The 13,859-nt window shown below is 46.4% G+C and overlaps 1 protein-coding gene across 4 annotated transcripts in view; it reads right to left on the reverse strand.

Moving 5' to 3' along the window:
- Nucleotides 1-13,859, reverse strand: part of LOC147641587 (DNA repair protein RAD5A-like) — a 36,374-nt gene that overhangs the window by 1,335 nt on the left and 21,180 nt on the right. For all 4 annotated transcript variants that reach the window (XM_086791220.1, XM_086791289.1, XM_086791430.1 and 1 more), the window contains one exon: nt 286-486. In XM_086791220.1, the coding sequence (XP_086647346.1) occupies nt 286-486 (201 nt within the window). The remainder of the gene's footprint in view (nt 1-285; nt 487-13,859) is intronic.

A 13,859-nucleotide genomic window follows, 5' to 3' on the forward strand; every position in this document is an offset into this window, starting at 1 on the left:
AGATCATTGAAATAAGAAACGCATCTTGGCATGCACAAGTCGCTATTGGGGGCTCTCACACTACACTGCCAGAAGGGGGAATGTACCTAAGCAAATGTATATGTGTATGGACGTGTATATCTATGTATATGTATATGTATACGGACGTGTATATCTATATGTATATGTATGTATAAATATCTCTGTATGTACGTCTGTGTTTGCGTGGTGTGTGTGTCTGTGTATGTGTGTATGTATACTTCAGAATGCAACAAAGAAAAAGCATAGAGCAGCAACTTGAAGGACCTATTCAGAGGTATCTCCAATAGATCCAAGAAAGCAGTCCACTGACTGAACACGACACTTTTGGCCTTGGTCAACTGTAGGGCTTCTAACTCCTGCATAAGAGCTGATATTTTTGAAGATTCTGTCCAATTCTTCTCCACATCAATCTGAAATCTGCTCTCTGTTGGTGCAGTAATGATATGCTGCCTGCTCATGACTTGCCTGAACATATCAAAGCCACACAGAGATGTAACTTTGGATATAAACCTTGACCAAATGCAAAGACAGAAATTTGGAATACAACATCAAGCATTTGATTCAAAGCATTTTGTTCCACTGGGACCTACTCTAAAATGCTGCATAACTTTCCACGAACTGGATACGCCATAAAGCGGCACTGCCCCTGGTGGTGGGACTCAATGTAAACTATATCAAAGGAGGATGACACATGATAAGTCTCACTGGTTTCACTTGCCTCACAGGGCCCACATAGTACACGGACCATTTTCCTTTTGGCACCATGTTTACGATTTCCTGAAACTCTTTGGTCTCGTAGACCCATTGGATCTTTAGAAGATAAGCATACTAAGTTGCTCTGATTAGAAGATATGCATACTAGTTGCTCTGATTGAAGCCCTGCTTGCACTAATCTGGATCTGGGATTAGATGACTTGAATGGGAGGAGGCTGGACCTATTTATAGGGGTAATTGCTCCCTTGCAGTGGCCTTCTTGGCCTGTTGTACGACAAAAAGAAAGAGATGGAAACCACGAAAATAAAATACGGCGACGAACTTGCAAATGCACTCTTACATAGGACAAGTACAATGGCTTATCCACATGTCACATGCACACCTAATTGGGTGCCACATAGACATGCTTCTCTGTTACGGTAGGTTTTGGGGCTGTTAATCAGCCCCCACATGCACCCCAAAGTGCATAGGCCAAGGACCTAAATGATGGACACCTTTTAAGCCTAATATGAAGTCTAATGAATTTTTGGATAAATTCTCGGGCTTGCAATTGGTTTGTAATTTAGCATTCAACAATTGGACCAGTATTCCTCAGTTCTAGATCAGCGTTAGGCAATCCGGGACAGCAGTTTGCAACACATGAAACAATTGATTAACATGCGCTAGAACTTAATGCACAGCATTCAAGTGTCCAAATCTAATCATTGTAAACATTCTTTCATTCAATTAATATATAGAGAATTAGGTGAATCACTTCCCTTCTCTTGTGCATTTTTAGTTTGTAAATCTAATTGGCGTTAATTAGCGTTGATCACTTAATATTTAAAGAGTGGGTACCACCAGGTGAGGATTGTGGAGGGGGACATCCCCAAGACAGCCTTCCGTACGGAACGGGCCCACTATGAATTTGTGGTCATGCCATTTGGCTTGACGAACGCCCCAGCTGCATTCAACCGCATGATGATGCGTGTTTTCCGGGATTTGATTGGAAAGTGTAAGACAGCCTTCCGTACGGAACGGGCCCACTATGAATTTGTGGTCATGCCATTTGGCTTGACGAACGCCCCAGCTACATTCAACCACATGATGATGCGTGTTTTCCGTGGAAAGTGTGAGTTCATATTTCTGGATGACATACTGGTATTTTCAGCTACGGGTGGAGAAAGTCCTTAAGTTGTTGGAAAGCAACGAGCTCTACGTCAATGAAAAGAAGACGGAATTTTATTTGTTCCAAGTGCATTACTTGGGATACATAATCAGTGCAGAAGGCACTCGACTTGATCCGGCTAAAGTGGCCGAAATTGTCAATTTGGAAGTACCTCAGACAGCATATGACATCAGATCCTTTGTGGGTATATGCCAGGCATACTCCACCCACATAGACAAGTTCTCTAACCTCTCGACAGATCTCACCGATCTGCTAAAGAGGGTTAAGACAAGAAGGCAACGGATTCGAATGACTCCACGAGCGTTGGAGGCATTCAAGAACCTCACGGTGGCTTTATCAGAAGCGCCTTGTTTAGCACTTGCCTCGTGGAACGAGCTATTTCAGGTGATCACCGATGCGAGTAACATCGCAATTGGTGGTGTGTTAAATCAGAATGGTCATCCAGTAGCTTACATGTCTCGTAGTGCCCGCAGAGAAAAATTACTCAGTCTACGATCGTGAACTCCTTATAGTTATACAAGCCTTGTAACATTGGAAACATTTTCTTTATGGCCGTGACTTTGCCAAGTGCACAGTGAAGTGACTGACAACACCGCTGGAGCCAGATATTCCAACAATTCGGTGGTATGATTGAGTACCTTCCAAGAAAGGCCAATCCAGTGGCCAATGCTTTGAGCAGGAAGAGACAAGTGACTTCGATTCAGACCACTAGACTTGACCTTGGTGGTACAGGACTAAATGACATGAAGCACACGTACGCGGATTCCGAGGAATTCGGTACATAGTGGGAACACGCATTGGATGCCACAAGACCATGCCACTTTCTGATACGCGATGGTTGGCTTTTCTATAAAGGCCGACTATGTGTCATGAAGTCGTTCAGGACAACTCTTCTCCATGATGCCTATGACATCATTACTGGTGGTCATAGGGGCATGAATTCGACTCTGGAGAAATTGGAACGGCAATATTATTGGCCAAAGATGAGGCGAGATGTGTTTACATATGTACAACGCTGTGATATTTGTCAAAAGATGAAAGCTCCTCGTGGAAAGAAGATAGGGTTATTACAACCCTTGCCAATTCTTGAGGGGCCTTTCCAAGATATTTCAATGAACTTTGTCACGAATCTACCTTCCAATCCGAGTAAGCGTAATACTCAATGCTTAACTATTGTTGATAGATTCAGCAAATTTGTTATGCTTATTCCATGCATGGCCAATGTGACCGCCGAGGATGTTGCCCAGTTGTTCATTCGGCATTGGTACCCGATTGGCAGGATTCCTAGGACCATAGTGTCAGACCGCGATGCCAAGTTTACCAGTCATTTTTGGAGGGCATTGTTTGATAACATTGGTACTAAATTGAATTTCTCCAGTGCATTTCACCCACAGACGGACGGCCAGACAGAGATATACAACCAGTTGGCCTTTGATGTGCTGAAGTAATATGTCCATGATCAGCAAGGTAAGTGGGAATCATATTTGCCTTTAGTTCAAGCTGTTTTGAATGATTCTTTTTCTTCAGCTATTGGCAGGACTCCATATGAGGCAGCATTTGGAAGACCTTTCCAGTCGTTTTTGACTAGGACCTCGTCTTCAGTACCTAAAGCGAACAGAGCGACGAAGTCTTACTAGGAGATTTTAGAGTCAGTAAAAGACAGGTTGGCTAAAGCGCAAGAGGCCTCCACTCGACAAGCCAATAAAGACCGAAGGGATATGAAGTTTTCGGAAGGGGATTGGGTTTATCTTCGGATTATGAAGCAAAGGTTGAAGCAGGTCGGCAAGCGATGCCCAAAGTTGTCTTTCAGAAGCTTCGGACCTTCTCCCATATCCAAAAAAAGATTAATGAGGTTTCCATGCAGTTGAAGCTACCTCCGAGTTGGACTATGCACGATGTGTTTCACGTCAGTTGGTTAAAGCCACATGCAGGTCCGATCCCTTCAGAAGTTAAAGACGAGATGGAACCAGATATTATTGATGAAGCAGAAGTTATGGTTCCATAACAGATCCTTTTGCACTGTTTCAAGCATGGCTCAGGCCGAAGGCAAAGACAGTTCAAGACCGAGGGACCCACGAAGCGGTATGGCTTGACAAAGAGTTTTTCGAGGACTATCCGGCGTTATTGACGGATTATTTGGAGGCTATGCAGCTTCCGTCAAGTTAAGCAGAAGGGGATGTCACGTGCATCCCGCACTTGGATGCCACCTAGACATATCTGTACAGAAGGTGCAAGACCTGGGATGGTAAAATGGTCCCATGTGAGCCCACAGTCCGGGACGAGTCAACCAGGGTTCCATCCTGGTCGTCCGAGATCAAGTGTGCATTGTCCCGCACATGAGTCCAAGGTCAGGTGCACATTGTCCTGCACATGAAACAATGCCAGTCCGCGCTGTGAGTCTCCCTCTGGAATGATGTCAGTGACTCTGTGTATCTAGTATGATACCGGATGCCAGAACACTGTGTAGACAGTTAGGGTTTGCATTTAGGAAAAGGGGCCAGTCCATAGGGCTACCCCAGAAAGTCATGTGGGCATGGGGAAAGTACAAGACAATTCCCATAAGAGCCAGGAAGGCCCTCGCTGTACCCACCAGCCATGGGTGGGCCATAGGAGGGCTTTAGGACAGTCCCAGGGCTCTTGCAAGGGTAACCAACTGGTTATCCAGCCCTAGGGGACTTTAGGGCATGTGTAGGGCAGCCCATACAGGCTGCCCAGCATCCCTTATATCATGCGCACAGTGCCCAGCAGCCTATTCACCATGCGCCTAGTGCCCAGCCCAGTATGAAAGCATGCGCAGCATTTAATAGCCTTTTTTGCTGTATTTATACAGTCATGGAGTATTTTATGACAGCCGACTGCTTGTTAGCCAGCCGACTGCTGTCCTAGAGGGGTATAAATACCTATGCCTCAGTTCAGTCCATTCATCTCATCATTTGCCAACTGCTGAAGCTAAAGCAAGGGCCAGGACAGCCCAGATCAAGCTAACGCAAAAGGGGTGAAGGATTGCAGGTCAAGGGCAGAGTTATCTCAGCCAAGAAAGGTCAAGTTTTCGATATTTATTTTCAGATTTGCATCATTCTAATAAAGCAAATACACCATTCGTGGTGGGGGCCCTACAAAGGGTATTCGGGACCCAATACTATGTCCTCTTCCTCTCTCTCTCTCTCTATTTTTCTGCACATCTATATTCAGTTTTATGCGTTAATTTCGTTGCAACAAGTGTGCTGATTTCTGAGCATTGAAGTTACCGATCTCCCCCGAAGCTTCCGCATGTTCCATAAACTTCACGTAATGACACTAAAGAGATAAACAATAGTGTCAATGCAATGCAATGCAGCTATATTAAATGCAATGGTTACAACTAAGATCTATGAATAGATCTATGCTGAATATCCTTCTCAGAATGAGAGAGAGATATGCTGAATGCTGATGGTGAATGGCTGCTCCTTTCTCCACTGCTGAGGTTCACCCTTGGATGCCGGCTTTCCTCTATGTAGGAGGTAAGAAGATGACTAAGTCTATGATGCTGTCTACTGTCTATATGCTGAATATACTACTCATCTGCTGTCTCCACTTGCTCCCTAGGAAGGAAACGTTGAGAAGAGAGGAAAATGCTCAGATGATCTATGCTGAAATGATGTGATTCTATATATACGGGGTGCTGATGCTGGTCGGGCAGTTATACTACCATCGGCCAGGGACCTTCACGACTACTTTAAATGCTTATGTACCGCTGTCGGCTGCTCATAACAGGCCCCAACCTGATGTAATGAATGCTATTAAATGCTTTGTGCTGCTGTGGGAGCTGAAACAGTCCCAAACTCATGCTACACATGCTGTAAATGCCCTGAATAATACTTGATGCTCATGAATGCTATCTGCTAAATGCTTATGAATGCTCTGATATGCCATATCACTTGTACACCTTCTGGGTGTGCACGTGACAAACGCGATGTCCTCTTGCAAGTTACCATTTAGGAATACAGATTTAACATCCATCTAATACACCGGCCACTGCTCGTGAGAGGCAAGGGCAAGAACTGTCCGAATCGTGGCTATCCTAGCTATCGATGCAAAAGTGTCCTCATAGTCGATGCCTGGCCACTAAGCATAGCCCTTGGCCACAAGTCTCGCCTTGTGCTTGTCCACAGACCCATCGGACTTATACTTGGTTTTGTAGACCCACTTGACACCAATGATTGACCGTTTCGACAGCCTCAGAACCAACTCCCAAGTCCCATTCTTCTCTATGGCCTCTAGTTCCACTTGTATGGCTTTCCTCCAAGTCTCCTGGAAAAGAGCTTCCTTAACTAAAGTAGGCTCCCTGTCCCGAATGATACAAGACATCAAGGCATAATTTACCTGTAAATGCTCCTCCACCTGACTTTTGTCACGAACTCTATGCGATCATCGAGGTCCATCCTCCGTGGTCCACTCGGAGGAATACTCCGTCACACCAGACTAGCGAATGGTATCCAACAACCACTTCGGTACCCGAACAAAACGCGGAGCCTCTTGCTTCTGCTGGGGCAAATCTCCAACCTCAGGATCAACCTCTCCTACTGACTGAGGTAGGCTAGCTAGAACAATAGCCCAAGACTCATCCTCATACTCATCTGGCTCTCCAAGAAACAGTGGCTCCTCAACAATGGAAGCTAGAACATGCTCATCAAAGACAACATCTCTGCTGACAACCTCCTCATTCCACTCCGAGTCATATAACCTGTAGCCTTTGGAAAGAGAGTTATATCCCACAAAAACAAGCTTCTAGGACTTGGAGTCAAGCTTCCCCCTCTACTTCTTTGGAATGTGAACATAGGCATCACTCCCAAAAACATGGAAATGGGAGACATTTGGTTTCTTGCCAAAATAAGCCTCAAACAGAGTCATCTTAGGCACTGCAGTCGTCGAAGATCGGTTGAGGATATGGACAACAGTAGCCACAGCCTCTCCCCAAAGTGGACGAAGAAGCTCGCGATGCTCCAACATCATCCTCGCCATCTCCACCACAGTCTGGTTCTTTCGCTCAACCACTCCATTCTCTGAAGGCGACCCTGTATTGGCCAACTCCCGCTTGATGCCATTCTCCGCACAAAAGCATTGGAAGAGAACTCCCCTCCTTTGTCAGCCCGAACAATCTTCACCTCCAATCCAGACTCCTTTTCCACCAAAGCATACCAGTGCTTGAAAAACGAGCAAAGGCTTGGTCCTTATGTGGTAGAAAATACACCCATGTGAACCTACTACAATCATCCACAATCAGTATGAAATACAAGGCTCCTCCCAAAGATCGGGTCTGCATAAGCCCACATAAGTCAGTGTGAACCAACTCTAGTGGTTTCGAAGCCCGCCTAGTAGCCTGCTTCAAAAAAGACTCCCTATGTTGCTTCCCACGAATGCAAGAACTGCAATGTCCCTGCCTGCCTGCCAACATCTAGCAAGCCATCCACCATCTGGTCTCGGAAAGCCCGCCGCAACGCGTCCACATTCAAGTGGCCAAAACAAAAATGCCACAAATCACCGAGCTGAGTACCTGTAAGAGAAGAAAGTGCTGAGAGTTTGTAAATACCATTCTCCACTCCGCCTTCCCCGACAACCTGGCCTGTTGCTTTGTCCCGGATAGCAACTGAATGCTTATCAAACTCCACCCGCATGCCAGTCTTGCAAACCTCATGCATTGACAAAAGATGAAAACCAAGAGATGGAACATAAAGAACTGGGGAGGAATGTTTTCCCCCTCTGCCATCAAGGACAATCTCCAACCTGCCCTCACTATGAATCAGGATAGTGGACTTGTCACCAATAAAGTTTGCCTCCGAAGGTCCTATAACAACTCTCGGGAAGGAGTCATGTGCCTAGAAGCACCACTATCCAAAATCCACTCCCGAGTATCCCCAGCAGTGAGACCAACCGCCTCCCTACTCGAAGAAGATGAAGCTCCGGTGTCCATAGTCTCCAAGTGCACAAACGCTAGTCTTTGCGGTTGTAGCTGAGGAATCTGCACCTTTCTCGGTGCTCCGCTGAGGACATTTCCTCCAATAATGACCCTTCTGGCCACAATGGTTACAGGTCCACTCGGCCTTCAAAGCATCACAATCTGAGTTGGGCTTCTTCTCAGAAGACTTCAACTGTGAAGACTTCCCTTTGCCCTTGTTGTTGTTGTTGTTGCGGCCTTCCGACCGCTTGCCAATCAAAGCCTCAAAACCTCCACCCTGTGGAGGGTTCAAAAACCGCTCCTCCTAGTCCACTATCATTGGCACAAGCTCCTCCCAAGTAATGGTGCTGAGCCGCCCACTGGTGATCAAAGAGGAATAGAAAGTTGATGACTAAGAGGATAGATGGTGATGGCTATGTCTCTGATTGTATCTCCTTCCCAGCCTAAAGAACCTCGTGCTGGAGAGCCCGGAGTTTGTTGATGTGCCCCCGCATCGTCGAAGACTTTGCAAGATTCTTCACTCGCATCTGCACTTCCAAGGAAACTCTCTTCATGGGTGATACCCGATTGTACAGAGAGGCTAAGTGCTGCCAAATCCCTCGAGCCAGCGTCATGTGTTTGATATGATTGATCATTGGGGGTGTGCAGTTAAGAAAGATGAAAGGGCGCACACGGGCATTGACACAATCCCACAACTGTGCCTTGGCCTCCCGCTCTTTGACTGATAGTGAAGAGTCCTCCTCCGTCGGATCTGGCCTCGAAACACCAACCGTGACAAAGTCAGCCAAATCATAAGATTCCAAAACAGACTACATCATCACCTTCCAAATGCCATAGTTGTTCCCGTCCAACTGTCGGTCCACCGGGAACGTCGAGAGGGTGGGGATCTTCACAGGTTTCTCTGTCATCTCGAGAAAAATCTCAGGGGTTCACGTGGTCTTGTGAAGGGATGGTGGGTGGAAAAAAAAAATTGAAGAAGAGGCTGCGTTTTCTTGCAAGGTGGCTGTCTAGCAATGACACCCGCCTTCTACCCGCTTCTCCACGTCCCGTGCAACCCAAATACTCTCCAATCAGCACCAAAATACAACAACCCCGCCCGCAAGCTCTCACCATCTCCAAAGCTTCAAGCCACCTGGGGCTCTGATACCTGTTAGAAGTCATCTCCTGTCTATAAATATACACTAGGGCCTCTGTTGTGGGTGTGCCCGCCCGTATTAGGTGTTTTCTCATTTTTCCCCACTCTCCATATTTTTCCCCATTTTTCCTATTTTTCTAGGTGTGGGAGGTAGTATTGGACCTGTCGGCTGTACCAGATGTTGGCCAACTGGTCCACTGGCAGTCTTGACTTCTCTCTGCTGCTGGCCGACTCCACACGTGTGAGGGCCGACCCTAAGAAGCTGGCCGACTGGTGATATTTACTGGTCGTGGACATTTTTGTCCTGTCGGCTGTCCCTACTGCAAGGCGACTGCATATTTGGGGCCATATAAAATGGCCCCATGGCCCCCACTCCTTTGTATCTTGTTTTCGGGATTTTCCTTGTGTATATAGAGCAGAGTTACACGTCTCTCTCTCTCTCTCTCTCCATTGCTGTATTTTTCTGCACTTGCTCTTGTGTTCTCAGATTTTGTCATCATCTCCGCTGCATATTCTGACATGGTATCAGAGCTCTAGGCTCTTGATAGATCTTGGGAATTGTGTGAGCAAGAGGGGGACTATTGTGTTGCTAATTGGTGGACTGTTCTGGACTGTTCGGGAAGAGGAGAAGCAAGAGGGCTGATTTGCTGGACAGCCACTTGCAGGTGTAAGTTCTTCTTTTTTCCCACCCACCATCCCTGTTCAATTACATCCCCGCAATGGCAGATCCACTCCCCACGTTCCCAGTGGACCGTCAGTTGGACGGGAATAACTAAGGCATATGGAAGGTTATGATGGAATTTGTTCTGGAGTCATACGACCTTGCTGATTTCATCGTTGTTGGGGTTCCACGGCCGGAGGTAGAGGAAGGGGAGTTATCGTCAATTCGTAAGGACCGGGAGGCACAGGCACACTTATGGGATCGTGTCAATGCCAGGGTCCGTTCATTCATCTTCCTCAACTGCACACCGCAGGTAATCAATCATATAAAGAATATGACGCTGGCCAGAGGTATATGGCAGCATTTGGCTTCTCTTTATAACAGGGTATCGCCCATGAAGAGGATTTCCTTGGAAGTACAGATGCGGGTTATGAACCCTGCAAAGTCATCGACAATGTGGGAGCACATTAACAAGCTGCAAGCTCTTCAGCAAGAAGTTCTTCAGGCTGGGAAGGACATATCATCGAATATGGCCATAACGTTGCTGTCGCATTTGCCCTCTCAGTACTCAGCATTCTACTCATCTTTGATTACCAGTGGCACGCTCAACACCATCACATGGGAGAAGCTTGTGCCCATGGTCTTGGACCAGGAGGAAAGATTCACGAACCCGGGCGGAGGTTCGGAGGCCTTAACTCGCCAACGGTCAAAAGGCCGTAATAACAAGGGCAAAGGGAAGGCTTCATCGGAGAAGTCTTCTGAAAAGAAGTCCGACTCAGATCGCGAGAAACTGAAGGTAGAGAGGACCTGTAATGATTGTGGCGAAAAAGGCCACTATTGGAGGCAGTGTCCCAAGCGGAACATCGAGAAGGGTGAAGAATCCTCAGCAACAACCAGGCAGTCAGAGGAAACTTTACAGGTAACTTATGCTCTGATGTCTCGTAGTATTCGGGACAAAGAAACTCATGTAGATGAGGAAGTTCTTTCCACGGGGACTTCTTGGAAAGCCAGGCAGGTGACAATTGATTACTTGCAAAAGGAGGTGGATGTTGCACATTCTCCAGGCTTTGTGGTTCCGGATTCAAAGGGGGTTGGTTCCGAAGGCCTTGAGTGGTCTTCAGTAGGTTTCCAGGACTTGGCATCCCACCGTAACAGTTGTTGATCCTTGTGAGCAGTATAGTGCCTCTCTGACTCGGAAGCAAAATGGGTCATTGATTTGGTTCAAAACCAGCCCTTAAATGGTGCTGAAAATGGTCCAAATGGACAGCCAGAGATGGCAGAAGATATCCCTATGGATATACCACAGTTAGAGGAGATACCGGGCATGATCTTTCAACCATATGGTATGGAACAGGAGCCACCAATAGGTGATATGCAGGCTGGACAGCAACCTGCAAATGATGGTCATTGGGTACGGAGGTCCACAAGACCCTCCAGAGCCCCTGACAGGTTTGTTCCAGGGGTTGACTACTTGATGCTCACTGACTGTGGGGAGCCCTCATGTTACAAGGAGGCTTTACAGAGGGCAGACAAGGCTCTTTGGGAGCGTGCCATGAAGTCAGAGATGGATTCTCTGCACAAAAATGGAACATGGAAGTTGGTGCATTTACCTGCAGGCAAGAAGGTTTTGCCATGCAAGTGGGTTTACAGGCTCAAAGTTGCACCTGATGCAAAGCCAAGATACAAAGCCAGGCTAGTGGCTAAGGGCTTCAAGCAGGAATATGGTGTGGACTTTGATGAGATCTTCTCTCCAGTGGTCAAAATGACCACACTTAGAGCTGTGTTGGCTTTGGTTGCTCATGATGATCTGGATTTGATTCAGATGGATGTGAAGACTGCTTTTCTTCACGGTGATCTCCATGAGGAGATATATATGCAACAGCCAGAGGGTTATGCAGTAAGTGGAAAGGAGAAGCTTGTATGCAAGCTGAAAAAGAGTCTTTATGGGCTCAAACAGGCACCAAGGGAATGGTATCATAAATTTGATACATTCATGAAATCCCAGAAATTCAGGAGAAGTGACATAGATCACTGCTTATACACCAAGAAAGCTTTGGATGGCAGTCTATTGATCCTCATCTTGTATGTTGATGATATGTTGATTGCCGAGAAATCTCGTAAGGAGATGGATGCCTTGAAGCAGAGGCTGCATCAGACCTTTGATATGAAGGATTTGGGTGATGCAAATCACATTTTGGGTATGCGGATACTTCGGGACAGAAATCAGCATGTGTTGTACTTGTCTCAGAAGGAATACATTGGCAAAGTTTTGCAGAGGTTCAATATGGACGGGGGGAAGAAGACTAGTACTCCTTTGCCTCCATATGTGAAACTCAGTGCTATGGACAGCCCACAGTCAGATAGTGGCAGGGCTGATATGGCCAAGATTCCGTATGCTTCAGCTTGTGGCAGTCTCATGTATGCCATGGTTGCTACTAGGCCGGACATTGCATTTGCAGTGGGAGTGGTTAGTAGATATATGGCCAACCCTGGCAAGAAGCATTGGGAAGCAGTGAAAGGTGTCATGAGATACCTGAAGGGCACACAGGATATGTGCATTTGCTTTGGCAAACAGGATGCATTAGTGCATGGTTATACGGATTCGGATTATGCCGGTCATCCAGATAACCGGAAGTCTACTACCGGTTATGTGTTTACATTCACAGGAGGTACTGTGTCATGGATATCCAAGATGCAGAAGTGCACTGCCTTATCTACTACAGAGGCCGAGTATATTGCAGCCACAGAGGCTTGCAAGGAGGCATTATGGCTATCTCGGTTAGTGGTTGATTTGGGTTATACAGGGGATATTCCATTGTTGCATTGTGACAGTCAGAGTGCCATCCAGTTGGCAAAGAACCCTGTCTTTCATGCAAAGACGAAGCATGTGGATGTGAAGTATCACTTCATCAGAGAGGTGATAGAGAACAAGCAAATTCAGCTTGTTAAGATTCATACGGATGACAACCCGGCTGATCTGTTGACAAAGAGTTTGCCTCCGGAGCGGTTTGCTCATTGCAAACACTTGATGGGCATTGGATGAGGCCAGTTTCAGCCTTGATATGGCCTTGTATATTATCATGTACATGCTGATTTTTCTTTTCCTTTACTTAAGGGCACTTTGCCTTTAAGTGGGAGGTTGTTGGGGTAAAGGCATAATGCCCACCCTTATAGTGTGTACAAGCCCATAAGTTATAGTACATAGTACACTTAGTACTTTTAATGTACTAAGTGCACTATGTGTACTAGTGCAATATACATGTGTGATAGGGGAGTCACACACTCATCTTGATGAGTTGACTTATCCCCACAACTCTCTCTCTCTCTCTCTCCCTTCTTCTCTGTGTGTATGTCTCCCACATGAAACTCTGATCCTAATTAACTCTCCCATTCAGTCGGCTGTCCCTACTGCAGGCCGACTGCATATTTGGGGCCATATAAAATGGCCCCATGGCCCCCACTCCTTTGTATCTTGTTTTCGGGATTTGCCTTGTGTATATATAGGGTGCTGACCACACAGGATATTGAGGAGATCCGCCAGTGTCCGATGCGGCACATATTATGAGATGGAGGTACCTCCATAGTGTACCTTCCAGTTCCAGTTTCATTTTTTAGGTGCCAGTAGTATCATCTTTATTTTTTCATTTTCTGGGTTTTTTTATCCAGACATTGTATCAGATCCACCATGATGTAACTTTTGGTCTCATAGGTCATTATGGCCTTTTGAAGACGTTAATATAACATTTCATTTCATTTTCATTTCTCTCTCTCTCTCTCTCCATTGCTGTATTTTTCTGCACTTGCTCTTGTGTTCTCAGATTTTGTCATCATCTCCGCTGCATATTCTGACAATACCATGTCGGAATGTGCAGTGGAAATGAGACACAAATCAGAGAGCAGAAAACTGCAAAAGTGCAAGAGAGGAGGAGTAGTGTAAACTCTGGTATATACACACAATAGCCGATACAAAATGTGTGAGGGGCATGAGCCCCAATATATACGGGCAAGGAGCTGCAGTCATCCAGTAGAAACAGGCCGACAGCCCCCTGCATGGGCCCACAACTAGGTCAAGCCTAGTTGCCATCACAAGGCATGGTCGGCTGGATCCTAACAGAAATCGATCAGTTCCGAGAGGAGAATGGCAAGCTGAAGGATCAGCTCACCGAAATTGAAACCCATCTGGCCTCCCTTGAGGGCAAGCCCGCAACCCAGTTCAGGCAGTTCA

Source organism: Cibotium barometz, chromosome 1 (assembly GCF_041138505.1).
Source record: "Cibotium barometz isolate CiBa-2024 chromosome 1, ASM4113850v1, whole genome shotgun sequence".
NCBI lineage: Eukaryota > Viridiplantae > Streptophyta > Polypodiopsida > Cyatheales > Cibotiaceae > Cibotium > Cibotium barometz.